The following is a 26,992-nucleotide window of genomic DNA, read 5'->3' as shown; positions in this document are numbered from 1 at the left end:
AAATAATAATAATTGTCTATTTGAAACAGATTAAACAGGAAACAGATGTAGAAAGGTCATAATATAACCCGCATTTATATCCTTTCAAACCTTATTACAGAGAAAAATAAAGAAAAAGAAAGCCTTTTTTTTGTTGTTACTCAAATTGGCATAAATATTAATTCAACCGCATATCGTTGTTCATTTTAAAATCACATTTTTATGTGGGTGAAATTCCCTCTTAACTACTTTCACGCAAAAATGGTTTAAAATAAAATACAGCTCGCAGCTATATTGCAATCGATACACCCAAACCAAACAGTGTATCCTTTTTCATTTCCACTTAAATATCTATTAGATACAATATCTCTTGTTTTTTTTTTTTTTTTTTTTTTTTTTTGAAGATCACACACATTTTCTAGTTCATTGCCATCTGCATGTCTGCATCAGTGATCTTCAATAATAAAATTGTATGGCAGCAGTTTTTCCTTTTTTTTTGTTGTATAGAATTGAAACGGAAGGAGGCGTGCAATATCTGTGGTATTTGTCTGTCTGTCTATCTATCTGTCTGCTGTTTAGTGAAAAAGTGTTAATCATAAGGGATGGAAAAGGAGGTCTTAATTAGTGCCAAAAAGGAGAAATAACGATGAAAGAGTCGTCGGCTTAGCAAAAAAAAATTTCATTTTATATTATATTATTACTCCGTTCTATCTTTTTATTTCTGTCGAGTATCACATTGCAGATCTTCATTAAAACGCATATATCTTTTTGTGTTGAGATAAAGATCACGATGCGATCCCATTTTCACACATTTTTCAATTGGATCGGGTTATTTATGGGCAGTGCAATTTGTAGGGGTTGATGGAGAATGTATATTAATTTGGTTGTCGCAGATGGCTGGGTCTTCAAAAATTCTATAAAATCCATAAATCTTTGACTCAGAAAGTTGGAAAGTAAAAAAAAAAGATACCGACAAACGAAGTATGAGATTTCGAGACAACTTTTTTTGAAAAATAATAAGTTTGTGGAAGATCAAGGTTGTTGTGGGCCATTTAAAAAAAAAAAAGTGGTAAAAAAGTATTTTGTCCTTTAATTTTATGTCTAAGAGTGTTTTGAGTCCCTATTTAACTTATCTTTTAAAATCTTTTTTTTTTATGAAAATTGATATTCTATTCAAAAACAAACTTTCAGGTTTTATTAAGATCAATTTTTATCTTTCAAAAAAAAAAAAAAGATCGTGTCTCTTTTATAAACTTTTTTTTAGAAAGGAAGTAGCCTTTTTTTCAAGCTCGACTTCACATCCAACATAAATCAATTTGAATGAACAAAAAAAAAAATTCTTTTATGATCACCGCTATATTTCCAATCACCATTAATTTTTCCTAAGTAGGAAATTTGCTAAATCTCAGATTTCTAAGAAACCTAACCAAAAAAAAAGGCGCTTGTGCCTTTTTTATAAATTTAACAAGATGAAACAAAAACAAACAAAAAAAAAAAAAAACATACAAAAAACATTTCTAGGGGCGCATAATTAAATCATATGACACCTGAGATGTGTGTGATGTTTGCCAAAAAATTCCAACAAATTATGAGAACACAACAAAATTAAAAACAAAAAAAAAGTGGCAAAAGGTTTGATGCGGTTCAAACGTTTTGAAAAAAATAAAATGATTTTTTTTTTTACATTTTAACATCTAAAAAATACCTATGTGTGTTAAGTGAAAGAGATTGATGTACAGTGGAACAATTTACAAACTAATTAAGAATATATCATAATGTCTTTTCAAAATTGGGAAGTTTTTAGACAGAATTTTTAAAAATTCTGGTGTTATTCGTACCTGTACTGTTCTTAAGTCACTTTTGGTGGAAGTTATAATTTTTAAAGCTACATAATAATATGCGTTACAAGCACAAAGGGTCGATTCTTTTACGAAATCATTGCATTAAATTACTGTAACTTGCTTTTGCAAATAGTGAACCTATAAAAAACTTATATAGAAATCTTTCTGGAGTAACTATCTTTTTGGTTGTATCTGTCTATCTTAATAGGGAGCTTAAAAATGAAAGCTTGGAAATATTTTCTTCAAATTTGGTATCAAGGGTTTTTTTAAGACTCTCCAGATAGAAGTTTTAAAACTATTTTAGAACCAAAAAAAAAAATAAATATATTTTTATTCAATAACGGCTCCTAGGATTTTGACAAAAAGCTACATGAATTTTTTACTTCATCACTTTTTCTTAAAAAGATATTATTCATTCTTTTATTTGTGTACCCAATGACCTAATGGTTATAATTTTAATCGATTGTTAAGCAGATGTTCTAGGTTAAAATCCAGTCAATTATATTATTCGTTGATTTTTTTTGTCAGGAGGCCAAAATTCATACAAAAATATTTTTATATTTTCATTATTTGTCTTGTCTGAACTTGGAGATTTAATTATATTTTATCTTTGTATTGACTACCTATATAAGAAATGCTTAAAAAAATATCTTAGTAAGACCTTTAAATCGGTTGCGAAAAAAACAGACACAACGGTTTAAATTTTTTTATTTGAAAGACCTTATTTTTCACAGTACATTTTTTTTTTCAATCAAAGTTGGTTTTGGCTAAAAGACGACCTTTGAATGACCACTGTTGAGCACTCATTTATATATTTCGACAACCAGTTTTCCAAAAAAAAAAGAAACATTTTGAAAAATAAGGGCAACAAAAAATTCAAAAATATTTTGGTCATTTTAAATATTTCTGCTCTCCAAAACGGCCATTTATGAAAATTAGGACACAAAATTTATGTTCAAGTGGAGTAAAATTTAAAAAAATCTACATATATTTGGCTTTTGTCCTCAAGTCTTCCAATTTTTTTTTTTTTTTGGAAAACTTGGTCATAAGTTGCTATAACGCAAGAACCGTTGTGACACAAGGAAACTGCAGCCGAAATGCATTTTTTGAAGTACCTATTCAGGAAATTAATAGAAGACTTCTTTGGAAAAAAAAAAAATCAAAATTCGTATTATCCCCTAAGAAATATTTTTTATTTTTAACTAGTTTTGTGTACAAAATACATAGAAGCAATATCGGAAACATCTAAAAAAAAAAAAAACGTAGGTGTATTCCACCATTTTCTAGCAGTCTTTTTGGATTATTTTAAAATGATTTTAGATCGCTTTCATGAAAATCTTATCAAATTATCTTTGAATCCAATGAACATTAAAATTACATAAATAAATGTATCTTATGAGCCCTCTAAAAGCTATCTAAAATGAGATTTGGAGCGTTGTAAATAGCTTTTATGAAAGCGATTTAGCAGTCAAATAGCTAATTGTTCAGTTTGGTTGAACTTTTTGATAAACAATAAATAGAACGGCTTTGAGTTTAAGTTTATGTATATGTTTTCTATAAGCAACAGAAGGAGAATATTTCATTAATTGTTATATGTTTAAAGCACTAAAAATTGTTTTTAAAATAACAAAAATACCCTTTTAAATAGATTTAATCTTCAAACCCCTTTAATTTCTTGTAGGTATAACAAAGAATTTTTGGAATTTTTTTTTATCATAAATTGTAGGAACCGTTTATTTAAATACCTACCTATTTTTTTTTTTTTTTTATTAAAGATATCAAATTAAAAAAAAATATTTAGTATCTACGTTATTCTAAAGAAATAATTAGTAGACACATTAAAAACAAATTTTCCAAAAAATTAACAACCTGTTTTCAAAAAATTGATTAAAATTGATTATTCAAAAAAAATTTGAAACTTTTTTAAAAATCCAATACAAAATTTTTAAAATTAAGGTTACAAAGAGGTTTCTTATAAAAATGTTCGTTGCAATCTGTTAAGAGAAAATCAGAAGTCTAGAAAACGATTCTATGCCTTAAATAAATTAAAATGTTGGTGATTTGAGGGTTTTAAGAACCAATAAAGATCAGTTATTTACAATGAATATATTATAAATAACAATGTTAAAAATTAAAAAAAAAATATATAATTTTTGAGTCAGTAATTTGTTTCAATTTTTTGAAAGATTTTGATCCACTGTCTGACCAATTTAGCTAAAAGTGTGGGAACAAACTCTTAAAATTCCTATCGTTTTGGTATCTTCTTCCTCTTTGCCATTCTACATTTCGTTTTGATCATCATTATTATATCCTTTACCTTTTAGTTTTAAAAAATGATTTAAATTATTGCACCCTTACTTACTACTTGGATACCAACCTAACTCGTTATTGAGTTAAAAAATAAAATGCATTAATTTGTCGACTTAATTTCTTAATTAACTCGATTCGATGGATGGAAAAATAAAAAGACATTTTATATAAAAGTTTATGATCACCTTTATACGAAAAAAGGATCTCTTCTTGGGTCTCTTTAAAATTGAACACAAAATCCGGTCATCATATCAAACCAATGAAATGAGAAAGAATTTGCCGACGACCATCATCAATTTGCATGAAAGTGTGTAGTGTATATCGCTGAAGTTTTGAAAAGGTTTTTGTGTGTTATTTACGATTACGATGGTGGTTCGAAACAAAAAGTGAAAAAAAAAGGACATGAACAACAAGATTGAAGCCCAAGAGGGAACCACTTTTCCGCAAGACCACCATCGATCGCCAGGGCCAGGGTTCTCTTCTCTGCCACAGTTCGATGTTGCGCCGTTGTGGATGTAGAGATTTTTTTCGATGAAATTTGATAATTGACAGTTTTTTTTTATTTTTGTTTTATTTTTTTGGCTTTTGTATTTCTTTGAGGGCCAGAATGGTTTTTATGGAATACATTGTAACTGGGTTCCTGGCAAAGATCGTGGCAAACCTCCTTCTGTACTCATGAAAATCAACAACGACGACGACGAAGTGCCGCCGCCGACGCGACCATGGCGATGAAACCTGATTTCCGTTTGTTTTAGGATTATTTGTTGTATAAGGAACTTTGTAGCTACTGAGAAACTCTATAGCTTCTACACACAGCCAATGTAGAAATTGGATTGGGTGTATCGTAATTTATATTTAATTGGAATTCTTCGCCGCAAAATTGATCAACTTTTTCGCACGACAAGGCAGTTTTCATTTTGAATGGAAAACTGGCAACAACAAAAAAAAAAATGTTGCAACGCGTTGGTTGGCAGCAAAATTTAAGTGAAGAGCAATAATACAATTTTCCCCAAAACTTAGGATCCTTTGCCTTTTTAGCAAAACGTGTTTTTACCAAAAATAATCTCAAGGCTCTGTTGCTTTTTTGGAAGTTCATTCCGCTCATGCATTTTTGTAGCTTCTTTTAAAGTATGTTAGGTCTTACTTTAAACGAAGCTACGAAAATGCATCAGCGGAATGAACTTTAAAAAAATTTTTCTGCTCTCATCATTTTCCCTAGGAACACAAAATTTCCCTTCAATAAATTTCCACGGGAAAAAAGATCAACAAAATAACCATTAGATTCTTCTGAGAAATGTATACCCGAAACTTCGAAGTAGTGAAATTATTCGGAGTGAAATCAAAAATCCAATGAAATGACATCCATATTCAACGGGAATATTAATTTATTGATTGATACGGTGAAAAATTTACTCAATACGTATATCAATAAATTTCTAGGGAAAATTTTCATCATGAGGACACTTTTGAGAATTATTTATTTTCCAAATTTGAGAACCTTCTTGGGAATTTATTTCTCCAGAAACATATTTTCCCAGGAATTTTTTTTTCTTTCAGTATGAAAAATGTAAGTGGATGTTTTTTTCGAAATTATTAAAAAAAAAGAAATTCCGCTGGTAAATTTACTTACAATAACAATAACAAATTCCGGGAAATTTCGTTACAATCATTTTGTTTATTAAAACTTTGAAGAATCATATTCGTTGACCAAATCTGAAAGGTGTGAAAAAAATTACAAAGAAATTTTTTCGGGCATGAATTTCCCAGGGGACATAATTTTCCCGGGAAATTTATTTTCCGATTTAAATAAATTGCAGTAAGTTTTGGGAGTTTTAAAATTCCCAAACTTCGAAGAAGTCAAACAATCCGGGAAAAATTTCTTTCCCTGTCGTTAATCTCGAAGTTAATCTCTTTTGAGAACAAGAAATCAAATGTCCTCATCTTATCAAAAAAAAAACAAAAAAATCGAGGGTAATTTTCGACCTTTTAAGCATCATTATTTTCTCAAATTAAAAAAAATCGACATAGTGGGAGAAATTTGTTCTATTAGACTCAATTTTCCCAGGAATGTATTGACGTGAAACCGAAAATTGTAGATATTTGTGCCTAAAAAATAAGCATAATTAACTTTTCCGATTTTAAATGGGGGGAAACTTTTTTCAAATCAATTTGCTCAATATTAGTGAAAGCTTTTGGGAAATTATGTCTGTGGGATCAAAGAAAACGATGCATGGTGTGGTGAATAATAAAATTCAAGAGTTCGAAAGAATTTATTATCAAATTCCAGGGGAATTAAGTTGTCATTTCATAAGATTGTTTGTTCAATAAAAATAAAATCCGAGATTTTTATGACAGCACAATACAAAACCGTTAAATTTCTCTGAAAAATTTATTCCCAAATTTATAAAATTTCGACGAAAACTTTTTGTTTTAATTGCCTTAACGAATTTCGTTGGAGTGAAACATTCTCTGGAGTTTTTTTTTTCTTCTGCTAGAATTCGCCCAGGGAATTTATTTCTATGAAATAAAAAATTTCGAGGGAAACTTTTCATAATTTTGACGTTCCCAAATTCCGATGTAGTCAAACATTTTCGGGGAATTTTGTTCTGCTGAAGTGAACTTCTCCGGAAATTAATTTCCCTGGAACAAAAATAAAAGAAAATCAATACAATTCGGCGTATATAGGTCAAAAATATTGTCTTCTTCAAAATTTATCCACACAAAAGTTATTGCATAAAATGAAAAAACTTTCACGCCCTATATTTTATAAACTTTTACTAAAATACCTCATTCGTGCCATTCTTAACCAGAAAATTAATTTCCCTAAAATTTTCGACACAATAATAAATCATTAACACAAAAGACTTAAAAGTCTGATCCAATCTTTGGTTAGCTATATCAAATATCTCTACAAATACGAAGAATAATACTTCAAGAAATTGAAGAAATTAATTATAATCTTCACCTTAAGGCTTTCTGTCTATGGTAACAAAGAGAATAAAAAAAAAATATCTTAAGTGAGACAACTTTTACACCATCAAGTCAATTATGTCATGAAAATGTGATTTAATTTGTCACTAATTGTTAGAACGAGTTTTGTCGTCGCATTAACACTCTTAATTAACTAATTAAAACGCTTAAGCTGGCAACACTTTAGACATATTTTCGACTTGGAGCGGATTTCCTTCTTCTTTGTATTTTTCATTGGGATTAAATTTTTTTTCAACAGGATTTGGCAACAATGAACAATTTTGCAAATCAGTGTTTTCTCTCTTCGTTTTAATGTAAAATCACAACAAACAACGACTGTGACTTGCCCTTCCCTAAAGTTTCTATAAATAGTTGAAAAGAGGATTTTTTTTTTGTGTTTTGCATCACTGCGGTGGAGCGAGATCTCATTTCCGAGTACTTCATCATTAAATTAACCGAGCCGACACAACTTTAATTCGCAATAAAAAAAAGCAAACTTTGAATCGCGACTACCTTTACTATATGGAGAGTGAGTTAGTAAGTTAGTGAGCAATGTGAGCAGCCAGCGTCTACAATTTGCAGGTCATCAGTGCAGAGAACCACCCTCAATTCGCATGTCCATGAAAAAAAAGTATATCTGAGGGGCACCTACTAACCAAAAGAAGGAAAAATATAAAAATCATCATCATCATCATCATCTGTGGGCATCAGCATCAGCTGCTGATTCAGTTGCTCTATCTTTGTGGCTGGCTTGTCTAGTGGATGCCACCACGAGTAGATGATGATGATGCTGGCAGCCTCTGTAAAGTTGGGGGCTTCAGGCGATATGGATTGTATATAAATTGCTTCGGTATGTCAGGGTCTTTTCTTGACTTTTTTTTTTGTTTTTGTTCTCCTAAATCGTTGCCGCCGCCACCATCACCATCATCATCGCCAAAACAGTCCCACAGAGCATATATAGACGACACGGACTGTACTGGACCGCGATACGGTCAAACGAAAATATCTGGAATATATAGCAACATCGTGCGATGTGTGTTGGATGCGGCGACTGGAGATCATTGTTTGTCTGGACACGACGGACGCCACCGCAATCGCTGCCGCCACCACTTAAGCTGCTGATGGTGCGTGCGGTCATGGCAATGTCGTCGTATTTGGATCTTTTTCTCTGTCTCTCTCTCTCGCGGTAGACAGTTGCTTTATGGACTGATTGTTTTTGGTTATTTTTTTTTTTTTTTTTTGTAGTTGGATCACCTTTTTTGTTTTAATAAAAACATCACATGGCGGTCGTTAACTGAACTAAGCTTTTAGAAGAAAGTGTTGCAAAAAAAAACAGTTATGCGAAATTGTCAACAATTTCGGTGGGAAAGATTTTTCTTGAAGATTTGTTACTTCCTGGAAAGATAATACGCAAGTAATGAACAACCCCTCTTGAGCAATTCTACGAATCACGAATAAGAAAATGTTCCTGCTTTAAACTTACAGTTTCCCTTGAATTGTTTTTTTTTTTTTTACTTTGTGAAGTTTTTTTTAAGGAAATCTTTAATAGCCCAGTAATTTAAGGGTTTATATACGGACAAATTCCTTAGGAGCTTAATTCTACGGGTTTTGAATAGGTTTTTGAGGCTCGTAGAAGTTATGTAAGAGTGGCAAGTTATTCCTCAATGAAAAAAATTGAAATATTGGACCGGTCTGGTAGTTTCCCAAACACAAATTCCATGAATTCAATGTCATTTGGAGATTCTTAAGAGAAAAGTTGCAGAATATCTTATAAGTTATAACAGTTCAAAATTAGATGCTGAAAAAGCTTAATGGTAGTTTAAGATTGATAACAAACTTAAAACTACAGTTTAACTTATAAATTGAATTATATTCAATCGCTCCACTTAAAATAAAAATAATTTTAATAATTTTTAATTTTTGTAATTTTTTTTTCGTTACTACAGTTAAACCATGTTTAAAAAGTGTGTTCTAATTTTCGTGACCTTTTGACCCTTATAACCATTTTAGACAGCACGATATCAATGTCGATATTTCACATCTTCATAACAACGCTGTAATGTAAGGGTTTATACCAAAATTCAGCATACTAGGAAGTTGTGGTTAAAAATGACTAAAATGACTAGACTATAATAGTTTTTGGATTTATTGCGAATTTTGTTGAAACAGTCGGTTTGTTAAATAAAAAACAAAAAAATTATTCAATTATTCAATTTCAAAAATTCTTTTACGAAAGCTTTTATAAATTTTAAAAATAAACCAAAAACAAAATTTCAAAATAGATTTTTTGAAAGGCGGAGTGTTGATAAATTCATTATTACTTAGTTTTTCTCATTTTACTTGCTCTGTAGGTTACTTTCGTACTTGGTTTCGTGTGATAAAATTCGAGGATTTAATCAAAAGCAAGGTGAAGATGAGATATCCAAATTTTGGTACACATGATTTTCTTTGTAATTTTCAAAAATTGGTTTTTTGGTTGTTTTTTTTTTTTAAATATTTTCTAGTCATTGCAAAAAAGACTTTAGCAATTTTGATGTAATTCCATTCAAACTGCCATTGTTTATCCAAAAATAACGGATAACAGAAATATGGCGTTGTCGTTTCTTGGTTAAAACTGAAAGTATTTTGGTTTGTTTATTGAACATTTTGCATATTCATTTCAATAGGTTGTATGTATTTTCTTTTTTAAAAATAAAAAAAAAATTTGTAAACGTGTTTTTTTTTTAATTTTGTAAAATTTTTAATATTTTTTTTTTTATTTTCAAAACAAACTTAAGCTCAAGAATTTTATAATTTTATTTGCAGAAAAACAGGAAGGAAGTAAATGTTTGAAATTTTCTTTTTTATAAAAATATATTCAAAATTTTCATCTTCGAGATAAAAAACCAACAAAGAAATAATTTATTTATTGTTTTTGAAATTCTAATCCAAGCTTAGAAAATGTAAAACTATTCATTTCTTGTATGATTTTTTTTTACCAAGAAGAAGAAAATAAGTGAGAATAAGTTGTTCTTTTGTTTTAATAACTCTATGGGGGATGTACTAAACCACGGTAGGTACTATGGCCAATAGAAAATAGTCATTTATTTTTTTTTTATATTTTCAAATAGAATGTTCCAGAAATAAGCAAAAAAAAGTCTGTTTGAAACTGATTTTATTAATTATAAGGTGCAAAATATTTGCTAATTTTATAAGCCTAATCAATAATAAGACTCAAGTTGTTTCAAATCTTCTTTTGTTTTTATTTACCTATATTTTTTAGGCAAACGAAACCAGTAGAAAACCACTAATGTATAGGCTCCAACTTGTCTACTTAAACCACAAACAAAAAATTAGCATAAATAAGTTGAATAAAAATGACTGGTTTTTGAGGGAGATTCCAAAATTTAATTAATATTTATGATAATTACAATTCTAATTTTTTTGAATGGAGAAATTATACATATATAAAATTTTGATTCAAAATTTAATTAAATCAGTATTTAAATTAAAAACGGCAAACACTTACCTTTGGCTGCTAATGATATAAATGCTTGGGCATGCTGTCTAACTTTTTCCACATTTAAATCGGGACACTTGTTACTTCTAATTGGCAGGCGGATTAATAATAATTCTAGAAAATCTAATGGTGTCACTGATGATAGATCCCATTTTAGTCGGCTCAATACATACAGTTCCCATTGCTAAAATTAGAAAGAAGAAGAAAAAAAAAATTAAGACTTTAAATAAAAATTATAAAATTGATATATTAAAATTAAAAAATTAAAATTGTATTTTTATATGGCGGAAATTTCAGCTTGAAAAACCGATTTTTGAAGGGATGATATTTAATAATAGGTAATTAATTAAATAGAAAATTTCAGAAACTAAAAATTGTGATTTAAACTAAAATACTTAAATAAATAACAATAGTAAATAAATCGCTTTTGTCGGTTGCATAAAACTGTCGTTGCTTAATTTTACTCGCAGTTTTTCATTTTCATTGTTGACATAATTCACTTTAACTGATTTTTTTTTCTGTGTTGCCCCTGATGCCACACCAATGCAACATTTATGTTCAACAGGGTGGTGCAATTTAATTGTATTTCTAAACAAATTATTATTATCGAAACATTTTTTCCGCTTATAAATTTCACACTATTCTTTTGCGCGCATAAATCGGTGATGAAATATAAAAATATATTGTTTTTTTTTTTTTTATCTTTAAAACTTTTGTATGGATCATAATCACTTGCGTGCATCTTGCTATTTTTTTTTTTTTTTTTATAGGTAGTCAAATGCAATAGATGTGTGTCTAATGATCGGTTGCAATACTTTTGCATTTTTATGTTGCCGATGACAAAATTATTAATTTTTTGTTATGAAATTATAAAGACACAAGAAAAAGTGTCATCATTTTGTTCACATCAATTTACCTTGTTTTTCTTCCAAATTGATACAAAATAGTCTAAAACGTACTTAAACAAAAAACGTTTGGTTAAAGTTAATAATTGTAAGCATGGTTAAAATGGTCACACTGGTAATTGTATACCAAATTTTAGCCCATAAAATATTTTGTATGATCTAACTCATTTCTGACCTTAAACTTTGTGAAGGAAAATTATGGAATGTGTTTTCAATAAAATTTTTGCACTAAAAAAGAATTGAAAAACAAACAAACCATAAACATTAAAATAATGCATTAACTTTGCAACTACGACTTCCGAGAAAGATAAAAAGCCTGGTTGCAAGTAAAAGAACAAAAAAAAAAGTCTAAGCTAACATAATATCCCAAGAACCTTTTTTACTTATTTCGCATCTAAGTTAATAATTTAACATTCTCCCCCTTTTTTTTTTTGTTAAGTGTTCTTGTTTTTTTTTTGTGTGTTTTGTAGAAGCGCGTGGAAAAACCAGATATTTTATGCACGATTTTCACAACATGCTTGAAAACGCATAAAAATAAAAATAATAAACAATTTACAAATAATTACCTTCTAGATTGCGGCTCAGCTATACGACTGTAGTTGCATGTAATTCTAACTTATAAGAGTTAGAAGGTGCATGCATATTTTAAGGGTACGTTATAAATTTTGTAAAAAAAAAAAAATAAAAAAAAAACTTCAGACTTTTATGGAAATTAATTTAAGGTAGCAATTTCAACATTTAGACCTTTCCGTACCTTGCACTTGCTTTAAACCAGTTTATACCTTTCAGATATTTTTAATATATTTGTCTTTTCTCAATTAAAATCTGCGTGTCTTGCAATTAAAAAAAAATGACTTTTTTACCTTGTATTCATTTAAGTTGCAAATATGTATATCCTTTTATACCAATCAGCGACTAGCAATTTTTGTTTCATTTTTTCATCAGATAATTTATATATACTCACGCGGGAGTTATTTTTGTTCAATGTTAGTTTATTTTATGTAATTTAGCAGTTTATCCCAATCAGCGAATTAATAAATTTCATTTACCAAGTAAAACCAGTTAATAACAATCAGAAATGTGCAAAAATTATAATAAATATCTCAATTTCTTTAATAAACTCTTTTATACCAATCCTTGCAGTTAATTTGCTTCATATTTGCAACTTAAAAACAAACGAATGGTATTAATTTTATCTTATTTTTATTTATTTTGAGAAAAATACCACTTTATACCAGTTAGAATTTACATATTTCTTACATTTTGTATCTTAAATTATATACATACTTGCTTTCCAAATGCCCCAATTACTCGTAAAAATCATTTTCTATTTAACATTTATCCTATTTTGTGGATTAGACCAGTTTATACCAATCAGAAAAAAATGTAAAACTGATGTACACTAATGTACACTGATGTACACGCTTGTTATATGATAGTGTAATAAAATATTTAGTTTGTCGGCCGTAAAGACAATTAAACCAGTTTATACCAATAGGATTTGGTCTAATTTTCGGTAGGTGTATGTGATCGGGAAGAGTATGTTTTACATTAATTTTGAAAACATTAACTTTTATCAAAATATTTGTCTCGGTAAGTTTCTTAACATTTTATACCAGTTAAAAACGTCCAACGCATACAAGAGCCACTAAGTGTACCCTACCCTTACATTTTCTTTCATTATTATTAATAATACTGTTAAAGGCGTCGCCTTTGTCGTCTGAAGCATTATATTAAGCTGCACATACTGACTTCATCAACAATATTATTATGTATCTAGATATAATACATTGTATAGGTCTTATCATTATGACCTAAAACTACAATTGAACACACATTTTTGCTGAAATATTGTTTTTTTTTTCACTTTTCCAATAGAATTAGATAACTCGTCGTATAGGGCATATTGGAGTATAACATGAGAAATTAACTGCAAGTTAATGTGTAACACGGTGCCCCTTATGGTATCCGACAAGTGTGTAATTACTAAACGCATCTAAAATAACAACAACAAAAAACGTAACTAAACTAATTGCGATTTTCACATGCAGTATCTAACCTCACAAACATCTATGCTGTAACCTGCCAATGTACATTATACCATTGCAAGTGGTGATAAGAGAGGATTGATGCATATTTTACGTACCATTATTTAAGGGGCAGGTATATCCCTCGAAAAAAAAACAATCGTTGAATTATTTTGGGTCAAATATTCGGATAATGTCAGGTATCCGGATAATGTCGGATAGCCAAATTAGTCCGGTTAAGTGTTAATTAATATGTACACCATGTGGATATTGAACAGTATTCATTTCAGTCAGAAACTAAAAAAAAATTTGTTAGTACGCGATATATTCTGTTTATCCGATACAATCCGGGTAAGAGGATACTTCTGGATAACACAATTGAGCATCTAGGATAAAGCAAACTATTCACATAATGTTCGGATAATGCCCAAAATCAATCTTAAAACGGTGTTGAATATACATAAATATAATTTAGTTCAAAAGGATACTCCATTCCATACTTTAAGTAAAAAAATATTTTTTCTCGTTTATCCGATACCATCCGAATATTTTACTATACCCATAAAACATTGGATAATATGAAACTGCTTACCTAATTATTTTGGGGTACCTATGTATATAATATCAAATATTCGGATAATGTTTAACACCTGGATAATGTTGAATATCAGAGTACAGGAATAAACGAGGTAATAATTTACGACCATCTATTCTTAGAGAATTTTTTCATAAAATATTGTTTTCTATTTATCCGATAATATCCGCAAATGAGAATGCATCCGGATGCCAAATTGGTTTGTAATAATCTCATTCAAAAACATATATCAACTTTAAAAGTTGAAAACGATATTGCTTGCTTGTATTTTACTATCCGGATATCAGACTACACCCATTACAGATTGGATAATGTAAAATTTTTCAACAATTTTGGGCAATTAAATAACAAATTATTCTGATAATGTCGGATCTCCGGATAGGGTTGATTTTCTTTTTAGCTATATTTTCTATTTCTCCGAAAATGAGAATGCATTCGGATAACAAATTTTAGTGACAAAATTAGAAAATTAAAATTTTGAAAAAGATGTGTTGGTTCCAGACAATTCATTTGTATTAGTAAGTCTCCAGCAAGAAAGTGGAACCTCGAAGTAATCTTTACACAACGTATCACGTTGCAAAAAAATACAAGGGGTAATTTAGTATTACTGCGGCATTAAAAAAAGAGATGACTCTTTTAGCGCCACTAAAAATTACAAGCGCCAGCCAGTCAGCCAGCCAGCCGGAGCGTTTGGGTCAAAAAGGAGCACCTTGCACATAGTACAGTGCACTGCACACTATAATTAGCGTTTGTTGTTATTATTATTTTTTTTTTTTTTTCATTCATTTTTATGTTTTTGTTTTCGTCTGTAAAATGCATAAATTTAGTGTGGAGAAAAAACAAAGATTAGATAAATATTTGCCTGGTGCAAATATCAAAGTGAGAGAGAAAGAGATTGAAAGTTACACCTGAAAAGGCGGTTTGTTGATGGGGTTTGGTTTTTTTGTCGTTTTTTTGTTCACCCACTTTTTATGTCCAAGGACAATTATGGATTTTTTTTTTATTTTGTAATCATATCAGGTTAGTATACTTGGCAAATAGTAATTGGTCTATTTTTTGTTGCTTTTGCTTTGTTAGTCTATATCATTAGTTATTTTAACTTCCGATAATTAGTTATCAGCTTTTTTTAGTAAAGAAAAAAAATTAGTAAATTTAATCAATGGAACCATTCATTAGAGTTTTGTGACCACGTAACATACAAAATTAATGTCGCATATCGTCGTCATGTTGTTCAATAAGGGTAAGCTATTTTAACAACAAATAACAACGTTATGATAGATATAAATATGCGAGCATAGGTTTTCTTGGAAAAAAAATTTAAAAGTGGCACTTGTCGGTATATGATTAAAACAAATTTTTGAACAATGGTGTAACTTTATTAACTTAAATGATATCTGCAATAAATAAACAAGAAACCAAACATTTAAAAGTTTTGTTTTATTGTTGATAAGTCGTATTTTAATTTTTATAATAATATCATTCAATATTTTTTTTTTTTTTTTAACTAAGGAAAGTTCGTAGCTATGCTGTATTTGATTTTTTTTTTTTGAATTTTGTTTTTCATAAAGATTGAAACCTTCATGGCAAAATTTGTAGCATTTCAGTTAAAAAAAAATCAATAAAAAGATTAAATTTTTCCTAGGAAATGAAAATTCGATTAAAAAAAACCTTCGAAAAGTTTGTGTAGAAAAAATGCTTGTATAATCGAATTTTCAGTAAAGAAATCAACGAGTTTTTAAGAACTAAGTTATTTCTTTAAAAAAATTAAATTATCTCTTTTTTAAATTGAAATTACCAATTCAGAAATTAATTTCATTACTTTTGCAAACCAAATTCAACTTTTTACAAATTCGTTTTCAAAATCCAATTCTCGAATTTATCAATTATCACTTTGACTAGCATAATGAATATTATGGTGTGTCACTTTTGTATGGAACAAAAAAGTACTCTAATTTTCAAACGTAATAGTGGTCAAAAGTTGTATTAGGGTCTGAGATTTAATAATGTGTAAACAAAATTTATAATATCGTTCGTCTTTGGCTCGCTCAAATCGGTTGAAGTTGTTAAGAAAAAAACCATTTTATATGAAAAAATGATTTTTTTTATTCACTTATTATTTCGCAGCTTCTTTACTAAGTGTTCAATTCCAACAAATATAAGCTTACAAGTTTTTTCTTGCAATTATCTTTCACGTGAAAGCCTAAAAATATTTAATATATTTTTTTTGTATCCAAACATATATTTCAAAAACCTCTAAAAATCCAAATTTCTTCGATTTCTGCCTATATTTTGAGCGAGCCAAAGATATTAATTAAAATGAAAATTGTAAACGCAGGATTTAATTTAGATAAGCAATGCAACTTTTAAAAGCTATTACATTTGAAAATTCTATACTTTTGCATTTTGACACACCCTAATGAATATCCACGAAGAAAAGGACCACCTAAAAACAAGCGTATTACTGCATGTTTTTTTTTTTTTTTGTCAATATGACTTCCGTCTTAAGTCAAGCGGAAATACGCTTAATTTTAGATGAAAATATTTTATTATGATAAAAAACAGGGATCCGTTTGTTTTTAGGTCAGTTTCCTCTAAACTAAAAAAAAGCAAAAAACCTTTTAACGATAAAAAAAATAAAGGTTACTCAACCATAAGCACCTTTGAATTCTATTTTTGTCTATTTATCAATAAATTTCTTCAAATATTGTGTGTTTTTGGTAAAATCAATATATTTTTAACAACACATGTGTTTTCTCTTTTTTGTTTCCCATTTGTTTTGCAATATACCACAACAATATGAATACTCGATACACCCTCTGTGCAATTAATCGTATAAACAAACCAAATCCCCAATCAAATTATAAAAAAAATCAAGTTCTCTTGAACTCGTCCTTCACCTATAGAATTACGCGATTATATTTTAGAAGGTCAAATGCAAAAGCACCACATGAGCCAACAGCAGCACAAGCATTCTAAGGCTTGTGTTTGAAAAATTATAAAATAAAAAATTAAGAAAAAAAAAATAACTAAAGTGCTCATCTTATAAATAAACTCCTAAGAAAAAATAAAAACAAAAAAAAAAAATTCAAAATACAAGACAGTAAATCCCCCATAAGCACTCGAATTAACACTTTCCAGACAATTTTTGTGTTAAGCAATAAATTTCGAAAAACTCTTCTTTTTTTTTATGCACTCAAATGTTCTAAGTTTATTATTATTCAAAACAAAGAAAAAAAAAATATATATATAGCTAAATATTGTTTGTTTTTAAAAATAGGGTAAGTTTACAAAGTTCACACACTTTGCAAACTACAATTCATTAAATAGTGCAACATTGTTACTCAGAACAAATTGCATAATAATGACAAGAGTTGTCGATCGATGCACATGTTTATTCAACAATTTTTATGAATCCAAGAGTAACGTAAACCTAAGGTCGTCTTTTGTGTGTTATTTTGTATGCACATTCCTAGGAAGATTGACAAATGTTTTTCCAAGGAAATCCCTCGTTTTTCTATCTTTTATCAGTTTATTGATAGAATTTCAACAATAATAAAAGACGACTCAGCATTTATTTGCTTTAAAATAGATGATAAGGTATTCCATGTGTGTTTGTATAAGCTTAACACACAACTTTGGGGTTGGAGGGTAAGTTTTTTATTTTGCTTTCTTTACTTTTTTTTTTTGAAATTCATTGAAACTTCTCAGGCGCCAGCAGGGGTTGTGTTTGTTTTATTTTCTATTTTGTGTATCTCTCTGGTGCTTAGTAATTATCATATTAGTTTGAAATTCTGTCAGTTAAGTTATTTCAATCTCATGATAGTTTCGAGTGCATGAATGAAACATTCAACAGGGTGTTTTTTTTTTCTGTGGTGAATTTCTGGTTTCTAAAGGTTTTACAAAAGCATTTAATTTTTTTTTTTTAATTGATTCATTATCCAGGCACGTTTCTCCTTTTTTTTCCAAGAAATACATTTTTTATAAAAAAAAATATCTTAAAGGAATTTCTGTATAATGCAATTTTATCAGATTCACATTTGTTATGGCATATTATTTGCCTCGTTTTAGTGTTGCTGGGAATGCTGATAAGAAACAAGACTGCCGGTTTTTTTTTTTAACTGATTTTTTTTTGCAATTATCAGAGACTAAAAGGTGACAATAAAATGTAAAAATTATTTGACAATATAAATAAAACACTAAATTGAATGAAACCTTGAACAAAAGAAATTAATTTATATATATTTTGTTTAAAGATATATTCATAAAGATACTCGTTTGTAATATAAGAAATAAATATAAAGTAGGAAATAAATGTTCATTGTATTATGGGGAAGCTTAGCGATTAATAATTAAAATAATGTGGATTCAAGAAAAACAAGTTGGTTACAAGAGGAGCAGATCAGGAGAGATCAAAAGGAACTTGTTGTCATAATTATTTATTTAATTTTTTTATTTCATCTCTAGAGAGCCTGTTAAGGAGTTTGACGATTTATTAAAATGTGAATGAATTCTTAAAAAAAAAAAAAACATTTAGGTAACCTGATTTGTTTTTTGGAATTCCAAAAATTATTTCATTTTATAGTTGCATAAGAACACGAAAGAAATATAAAACAGTTATATTTACGTGGTTCTAAGAATAGAGGTGAATTTTTGAGATCTAGTTTTTGAAGGAAATACACCAAATTATTATTTTGTTTTTTATTTTTTTGTAATTAGATGTTATCAATTGAAAGTAAAATAAAGTAAAATTACTCTCTGATTCATTGACTTTCGGGTGGTATAATTTTTTCTCAATTTAATTAATAGTTTTTGTTACACTATCAAAGAGCTTTGTGATATTGGCACAACCAAATGCTAATTTTTTTTTTCAAACCTGCCTGGTTCGATTGCCCAAGGTTAGTCCATAATAGCCCAAGGTAGTTCTAAAGTTATAACGGAATTATTTTTCTCACCTCAAAAATCACAAAAAATAATTATTTTTTTAGTGAAAAAATTGTTGGTTTTGCACCGTGGTTCGTTTGCCCAACGTTAGCCCAGGATGGCCCAACTTTTGTTTTTGTTGTTTCACTATTTTTTGAAAATATACAACAAAAAACTTTTTTTTCTATCAGAAACGGAAAAAATTGTGATTTTTTTCCTGTGAAAAAAATCGTAAGTTTAAAACCGTGGTTTGTGTGGCCAAGGTAAGCTCAGTATAGTCTAGCTTTTATTTTCGCTATCCTACGCTTAGTTTAAAAATTATGGAAGCATAATTTTTTATTCACTTTACAAAAAAAAAAAAAAAATAGTACGCATACACCACAGTGACCTTTTTTTTAATTTATAATTTGGAAAAAAAAAAAGTAAATCCACTGGTGTGGGCATTGCGCCTCAAATGTTATTTAGAATTCATACTTGATTTAATGAAGTCCATTATAACATTAGAAAGCTTAAGTTGATTTGTTTCATTTCACCTTAAAAACCACAAAATATAAATATTTTTTCAAGTGTAAAAATCATTTATTTTTTTGGTTTGCCATATAAGCATATAAAAAAGCTACAATTTTAGTAAATTCTATCCAAACATTTTCAAAATAAAAACAAAAATATAAAACGGTGTGTGAGGTGATTTATTTTTCAGAACACAAACAGAACTTTTTAGACCTTTTTCAACTAATTCCAACAAATTACATCACTTTTTTCGTTAGCTGACCCTTACTTCAAAAATTACTACAAAAACTGTTTTTTTTTTTTCAAACTATGTACCAATCTCTTAAAAATCAAAATTTGTTGTTTTTTTTCAGTGTAAAAATTGTCTTTTTTACACTTTTTCTCAATAATTTACCATAATAATTCCAACGAATTATATCACTTTTTTCGTTTATAACCAACGTACAGCGTAGAACGTACAGTTAGGTAATTGTGAACACTACAAAAGGACTTTTTATGATTTAATCATTAAATAGGGTAATTCAGGGTAAAATAACACGTACAAAAAATTTTTTTTTTTAAATTATTAAGGTTGATATTTTTGCTCAATGTTTTGAATTCGTTATATGGCTATAATGCATTTGAAATTACAGTACTCAATGAGCTACCAATGTAAGAACAAATAACTAATTTAAATAAGTAACTAATTTTTAAAAACACAAATCTTTGGCCTGACCTCACATCGCTAAAAAGTGCAAGAGTAATTTTTATAGTAGTTTTATTTTCTGCCTGCAACCTTCTATAATTTTGATTTTTAAAACGATGATATGTGCTTGTAATTTCTTTTGGCTTTCAATCCTCAAATAAATTCAAAAAACCAAGTTTTCAATTTTTGGCCATACAGTATATATACACTCACATGATGATGTGCCAAATTAAAAAAAAAAGTCTGTGGGGTCTCTTGCTGGACCTCATTCTTTCTTATCCTTCAATCACATGTTTTTTTTTTTTTCAATTCTTTTTTTGTGCTGCATTCCTCTTTGGATGATTTTTTTGTTTGTATATATTTGTATCCTTTTTTTTTAGAAGTTGTATATACACTCTGATTGGCGCCTTCTTAAGCCTTTAGTCATATAACAAAGTTCGGCTTTGCTCGAATATGGCAAAGGCAGACTTTTTTTTTCTATATAAGAGACGTATACTTCGGCGACGACACACCCTTCTCGCCTTACTCTCACAATGTCTTGAATTAACATGTGTCTGCACTTCAATTCACATTCCTTTTGCAACATGTTTTTTTTTTGTTTTTTTGTGTTTTTTTTTTAATGACCGCAGGGTGCAAGAATGACGCCCTTCCTGTCCTGGTTATTCACTCTTTTTTTCTCTGTCTCTTTTCTATCTATCTTCTCGCGATCCCAGATAAACCCGTGAGATTAAATTTTTCATTCATAAAACCAGACCAAACGAAGATGCCATGATGATGTTTCTATATAAAAATGTTGCTGCAACATTGTAATAAAAAACTTAACTTGTTTGGGTTTACCTTTGAACTTAAAGTTTTCTTTAGGTTGGGTTTTAGTAATTAATTAACCTTTGACTTTGTTGTTTAAATTAACAAAGAGATGAGCAGAATTTTCTGAAGAAAAATTTACAGTTCTTCGTTAATAACCAGCAACAAGCAAAGTCCAATGTTAAATCTCAAGAAAAAAAAAAAAAATCTGAAAAAATGGATGGATGGAACTGATCACAGAGTGATTATCAATATTGACACAAAGCTCTCAGATGATGGAGTCAACACACATCATATCGTTTGTCTATGGTCCATTTCAAATTGCGGAAATAGAGGGTGCGCGCGCATTCAGACTTATAAGATGTGTCTGTCTTTTATTTTTGTTTTTGGATTCATATCAACAGTCAACTGGACAACCTAAAAGACACTGATTGGTGCAAAAAAGAGGTCTTAATGGCAAACAAGAAAACAAAAAAAACAGTTTGTTGAGGAGTTGCTGTTTCTATTTTTGTCACTTTTGCCATTAGTGTGGCTTGTTTACAAGAAAAAAATGTTTGAGTGTGTGTCATATTATATGGCGCTGAATTCTGATGATGATGATGATGATGATGGCTGTGATGTGTATGGGAAAGAAAATTTATGTTGCCAATTATGATGAGACGCCTCGCCAGCCTCAGGGTTCAGTCAAAGGGTCTTATAGGGGTATGTGATTTTTGTTTTGTTTTGTGAGAGAGGAAATTTCTATAAGTTTATTTATATTTCTTGTGTGTTGTTGATAGAATTTATGAATTTACAATTCAAGCATGTAAACAAACTTGGTTAGTTAATATGTTTGTCTGCAGACAGATTATTAAGTTGTTTAGACATGAAAGAAATGTTTTACAAGAAAAAAAAAAATGGCAGCTAAAAGTGTTTCAAGGATTTGAAGTAAAAATTTTCATTATTTGTCATTTTTGTACAAATTTTCGACAGTGCAAAGGTGCGCAAAACTGTCAGAATTAGAAGAATTTTTATTTCCTCTTAAAACTTGCAGCAAAAAAGAAGGAAAAAAAGTAACAAAAACTTTATAGAAATCCGGTTTGAATGCAAAAGAAATTTTGTAGCTTCAAAAATACGATAAGAAAGAACCCAAATGTTATAAATTTCTCAACACGTTTCTGTGCAAATAAAAATATTTCCTTATGACTTCATGCTAAAATTCCCACCTTATCAATATGGTACTCATACTCATGTTTCCAAATTTGCGTATACAAAAAAAAAATTACTAATTGTTGATTAAATTTGACGTCGGTTGATAACATTAAAAAAAAAAATAAAAAAAAAAAATAACTGCAATCGGCCAACGTCAATTCAATGCCAAAATTTTGTTCTAAAAAAAATTAACTAAAATATGTAAATTCAACAGCTGATTTGTTCACGAGTCTTATCGAAGAAAAAAAAAAAATGTTTGTAACATTTAACAATTTATTGGAATAGAATTCTTAAAAATAGTGTCACATTCTCTGGTTTCCATATTTTTTGCTTGTTCTTTCGAAAGAGGATGTTTCTTTAATTTTGATAAAGATATGAATATTATTTGCATTAGATTTTGTTGTTTGAGTGTCTTATCACTTGAGGAAAAGTAGGGTTTTTTTTTTTTTTATTTTTACACATACCTTCTGTCAACATAAGGGATAGGTATGGACTTATAAAAAAAATATGTTTTATGTATTAAATATAGAGCGATTTCACGTTGATTTTTAATTGAACGTCGAATTCGTTTCAATGTTTTTTCGCTCTTATCAGAAAAACGAAATGGTAACGGAGTTACGAATACCAGAGTTATGCGCGACAAAGTAACGCGCGTCAAAGTTACACAAAACCGAAGTTACGAAAAACCGAAGTTATGAAAGACCGAAGTTATGAAAGACAGAAGTTACGAAAAACCAGAGTTATGAACACCAAAGCTATGAAACTATGTTTTTGGGTTGGCAACCATTGATATGAACGATATACGGGAGGAACGTACCAAAAAGCTAGAGCGTATAGGTTGAGTCAACAAAAAATTGTATGGGACGGGGTGTCTATTCCCCTCCGTTCAGCCGGGAGGGGGGGTTTTCTAAAAAAAAATTACTTAATTTGGAAAAATATTTATTAAAAATCAATCCCATACATAACTTCGGTTTTTCGTAACTTCGGTTTTGCGTAACTTTGACGCTCGTATCTCTGTCGCGCATAACTCTGGTATTCATAACTTCGTCGGTTTCCCCAGAAAAACAATATGAAACTAAAATTATACTCAATGATTCTCTAACTTAATAATAACATCAAAATAAATTTAATTTTAAACATATAAAGTTACAACGAATTGAGTCCCAACTGAACTAATTCCGAAATTTAAAAACTAAGTTATTTTACAGCACCAAAAGTTAAAAAATGGAAAGCGTTAGAAATATGAGGGACACTCCATCGTTACGGGTGGGACACATACACAAAATTTACATTGACTTTCATAATACCAAGAATAAACTTTGGTTATAAGGTAAACTGTACAGAGAAAAATATGCCGACATAATTATTTTTTTTATATAAGAAAGAGGATATTCTTTTGTCACGGGTGTGAAAAAAGAACTGATTTCAAATTTGTATTTAAATTTTTTTCAAATTTTTATTTAATTTTTATGGTTTTCAACACAACAAAAGTGAGCTAACGTAAAAATTATTGTCTTTACAAAAAAAAAAAAGATTAGTTATTAATGTCATGTATCGGAAAACTTTTTGTCACGGGTGGGCCACATACTTTTTTTTTCGTTTTGAACAATTCACATTGGTGTTTGAACGAAATATATATGGGAAGCTTGTATAAATTTTCGAAGATACTTATGCTTAAAATTTTGTCCTAGGCAACCTTTTTCCTGAGTCTCATTGATTTTGTAATGGATTTTTTTTTGTCTACAAACGACACGAAAGTGACTCCTCGAAACAATACTGCATACGTGCAGGTCATGTATGATAATTTGGCAGGTATTGAAGGCCATGGAAGAGAGCAAAGACTGATGATTCAATAAAGGATCAAATTTAAAAAATTTAAAGTCAATAGGAGGGTTGTGTTTGACCGGTTTTGCAAGAACGTTCATCTGTTCGATCATAGTTTCTAAACTACTCATTCTTATTTGACAAATGAGATGTCATTGGAAGCCCTCGGCTCGTTAGCTGGTTATAGGCTATATGACTTCAAGTTAAACCGAATAGGGCGCCCTCTATAGGCAAACTTAAATTAATTTGTTTTAATGTAGAGCAACTTTATTGGTTATAAGTTTTAGAATTGTTTTTTTTTTTTTTTTTTTTTTTTTCTTAATTTTAATTATTTAGGCAGTCGATTTGATTTTTGATTTCTTTGAAATGAGTCACAAGTAAGACATAATATAGTATGATTTTGTCTAGGTCTGATTTAATAAGTGGAAGCATTTTGCCGATGATGTTGTTTTGAAAAAACAATGAGATATGAGAGTGCTTTATGACCATTTTATCATTAATGTTTAAACAAAAGAAGATGGGACCCAAATGACTTCCTTGCGGGACCCCAGAGGCCACGAAAAAAGCAGTAAGAGAATTAATTTCTAAAGTGCACATTAGGAACGGTTCTTATAATGTTGGGATGTTCTCTTTGGAATGGAGATAAAATAAATATTTATGAATATAAGTTTGAAGTGTTGATATTTTGATATAAATTTGAAAAAAAAAAAAAAAATCTGAATAAAATTGTTGCCCCATTATTTTTCAAGTCTAAACGCAACTTCATCAAACACCAGTATACCAGTTTAGTTAAATTATTTTAATAAGATTTTTTTTCTTCTTGAATAAAAAAAAAAAAATTACTGCCGGTGATTGTGATAAGGGCGTTGATGGGTGATATCATTTATAGTACCCGACCTCTGTGACCTCACATCAGTGACAGTCCATTGAGAAAAATGTTTCCTTTTAATAAAATGCAAATATAATAATGAATGAAAATCGGGAACACGAAATGTCTTTTCGAGTTTTGAATGAAAAAATATGAGTAAGAGTACAACGCAAGCTGCAGTTTTATATTTGCTTTGGGTCAACAATACAAACAACAACAAAAAAATATGTTCGATTAGGTTCTTTCCGATTTATAAAGGAAGCAACCAAAAAGATAAACAAGATCTGTTGAAAGTGGGTTAAATTTAAATGTCAATAAATTTCTTGAAAAGAAAAATGAAAGGCTAAAGAAAAGTGTTAAGGGGGAATACCAACTAAAGGTTTCTAATTTTTAAATTAAATATCTTTTTCTGTCAAAAAATGAATCAAAGAATACTTCTTGTGGATCAGACGTTCCACTTAGTTGGAATCCATTTCCAACCTAATTGGCCCTATATCAGACAAATAAAAGCACGTGACAACTTCGAAAAAAAAAATCGACGAAGAAATATTTAAAAAGCGGCTTAAATTAATTGAAATAAGCTTTAAGTGAAAAAGTCTTCTATTGAAATTTATACAGGTACCAAAAATGGCCGACATTCTTTCTTCAATTTATCAAGTAAACTTTACCGAGATGAAATTTCCAGCGGACATTTTCTCACGCGCACGAGTCTCGGCCAATTTTTAACAAGGACGGCAAAGACGACGAAGACTCAACCATTGGTATCCAAGTGGCCGCCACCACCATCCAACCAACAAAAAACAAAAACAACAACAATTCTCCAATCGATAGACAATTTCTCAAAATTTATTGTCTTTTAGCATTTTCCACTTGCCGCTAATCCTTTTGGGCCAACAACCAACAAGAACTCGCATTCGTAAGAAGAAGATCCTTTTTTTTGATACCAAACTATCAGTAAAATGATTCTCAAGACCGATTCAAGAGGCCAAATGCACACACACACACACAAACACATAAAAATGTTACCATTCTCAGTTGGCATGTATAAATTATTTCTAATTGGCACATTCCTACGTAGGCCAATTGCCTTTTGGCTTGCTGACTGGCTGGGTGCCCTGACGTGCTGCGCAAATCTTGTTCCAAGAGACCAAAGACCAACAAAAAATAAAACCAAAACAAAAAGATCGATTGGTTTTGCATTCGATTGGTACCGAGTCTTCTTCTTTATAAAACTCTTGTTCTTCTTGGAGGCAGCAGAAAGTTCCTTCATGATAGTCTTCGTCGTCGGTACGTCACTATGCTGCACTGCGCCACGCCAAATCGGCTGATATGCCAGTGATGTATAGTTTCGAGAGTTGGGTAGGTATACCTTTTTTTGTACAAGAACGCGCGTTCCTGAGCAGAAGGGTGCCGAAAACAATAATTCCAAAAACAACAGTTAAAAGGAAACATCACAGAGTACAGTACACATATACGAGATGTTCCACAGTGCATCACAGGAGATACCAAGCTTTAAGAAAAATCCTTGCGATTTTGTTGCTGCACAAATGTCTGCATTTGTTGGAAATGAATATGCGTGGTGTTTGATGGTAGGGTAAAGGAATTTACAGGGTGCGATGGACGCCCAGAAATCAGAGTTCAACAGATTTGGGGTGCCCCAAATTCTAAAAAAAAAAATACCTATAAAACCCGATTAATAAAATTATTTTGGGGATCTCAATTTTGGGTATTTTTCGGACTAAAAATTTTGGGTATTTACAATTTTAGATTTTCTTGAATTTTCCGGGTTTTCTGATCGATTGAAATACAGAAAGTATTTTTTAATTTCGGGTTTACAGAATTTTGGGTTTTCAGCATATTGGACTTCCAAATTGTAGGTACCTACTTCGAAATATTAATTTGATTCTGAGGGGTCCCCCTATATCAAAATTTTAAATTTTGGAGTTTTGGGTTTTGGGGATTTTCGGATTTCAGCATATTGGATTTCAAATATTCGATGCCTAAATATGTCTCGGAGTTTTTAAATTTTGTGGTTTTCAGGTTCGGGTATATTGGATTTTCGGG

General features: G+C 29.7%; 1 protein-coding gene across 2 annotated transcripts in view; it reads right to left on the bottom strand.

The window, feature by feature from the left end:
* The window catches only part of LOC129910369 (G1/S-specific cyclin-D2), a 132,752-nt gene that overhangs the window by 9,014 nt on the left and 96,746 nt on the right, over positions 1–26,992 (bottom strand). For both annotated transcript variants that reach the window (XM_055987723.1, XM_055987722.1), the window contains exon 3: positions 10,609–10,783. In XM_055987723.1, coding sequence (XP_055843698.1) covers positions 10,609–10,783 — 175 coding nt within the window. The remainder of the gene's footprint in view (positions 1–10,608; positions 10,784–26,992) is intronic.

The sequence above is a fragment of the Episyrphus balteatus genome, chromosome 2 (genome assembly GCF_945859705.1).
Source record: "Episyrphus balteatus chromosome 2, idEpiBalt1.1, whole genome shotgun sequence".
NCBI lineage: Eukaryota > Metazoa > Arthropoda > Insecta > Diptera > Syrphidae > Episyrphus > Episyrphus balteatus.
Note: the sequence above shows the minus strand (reverse complement) of the source record. Positions and strands in the feature narration are given on the sequence as shown.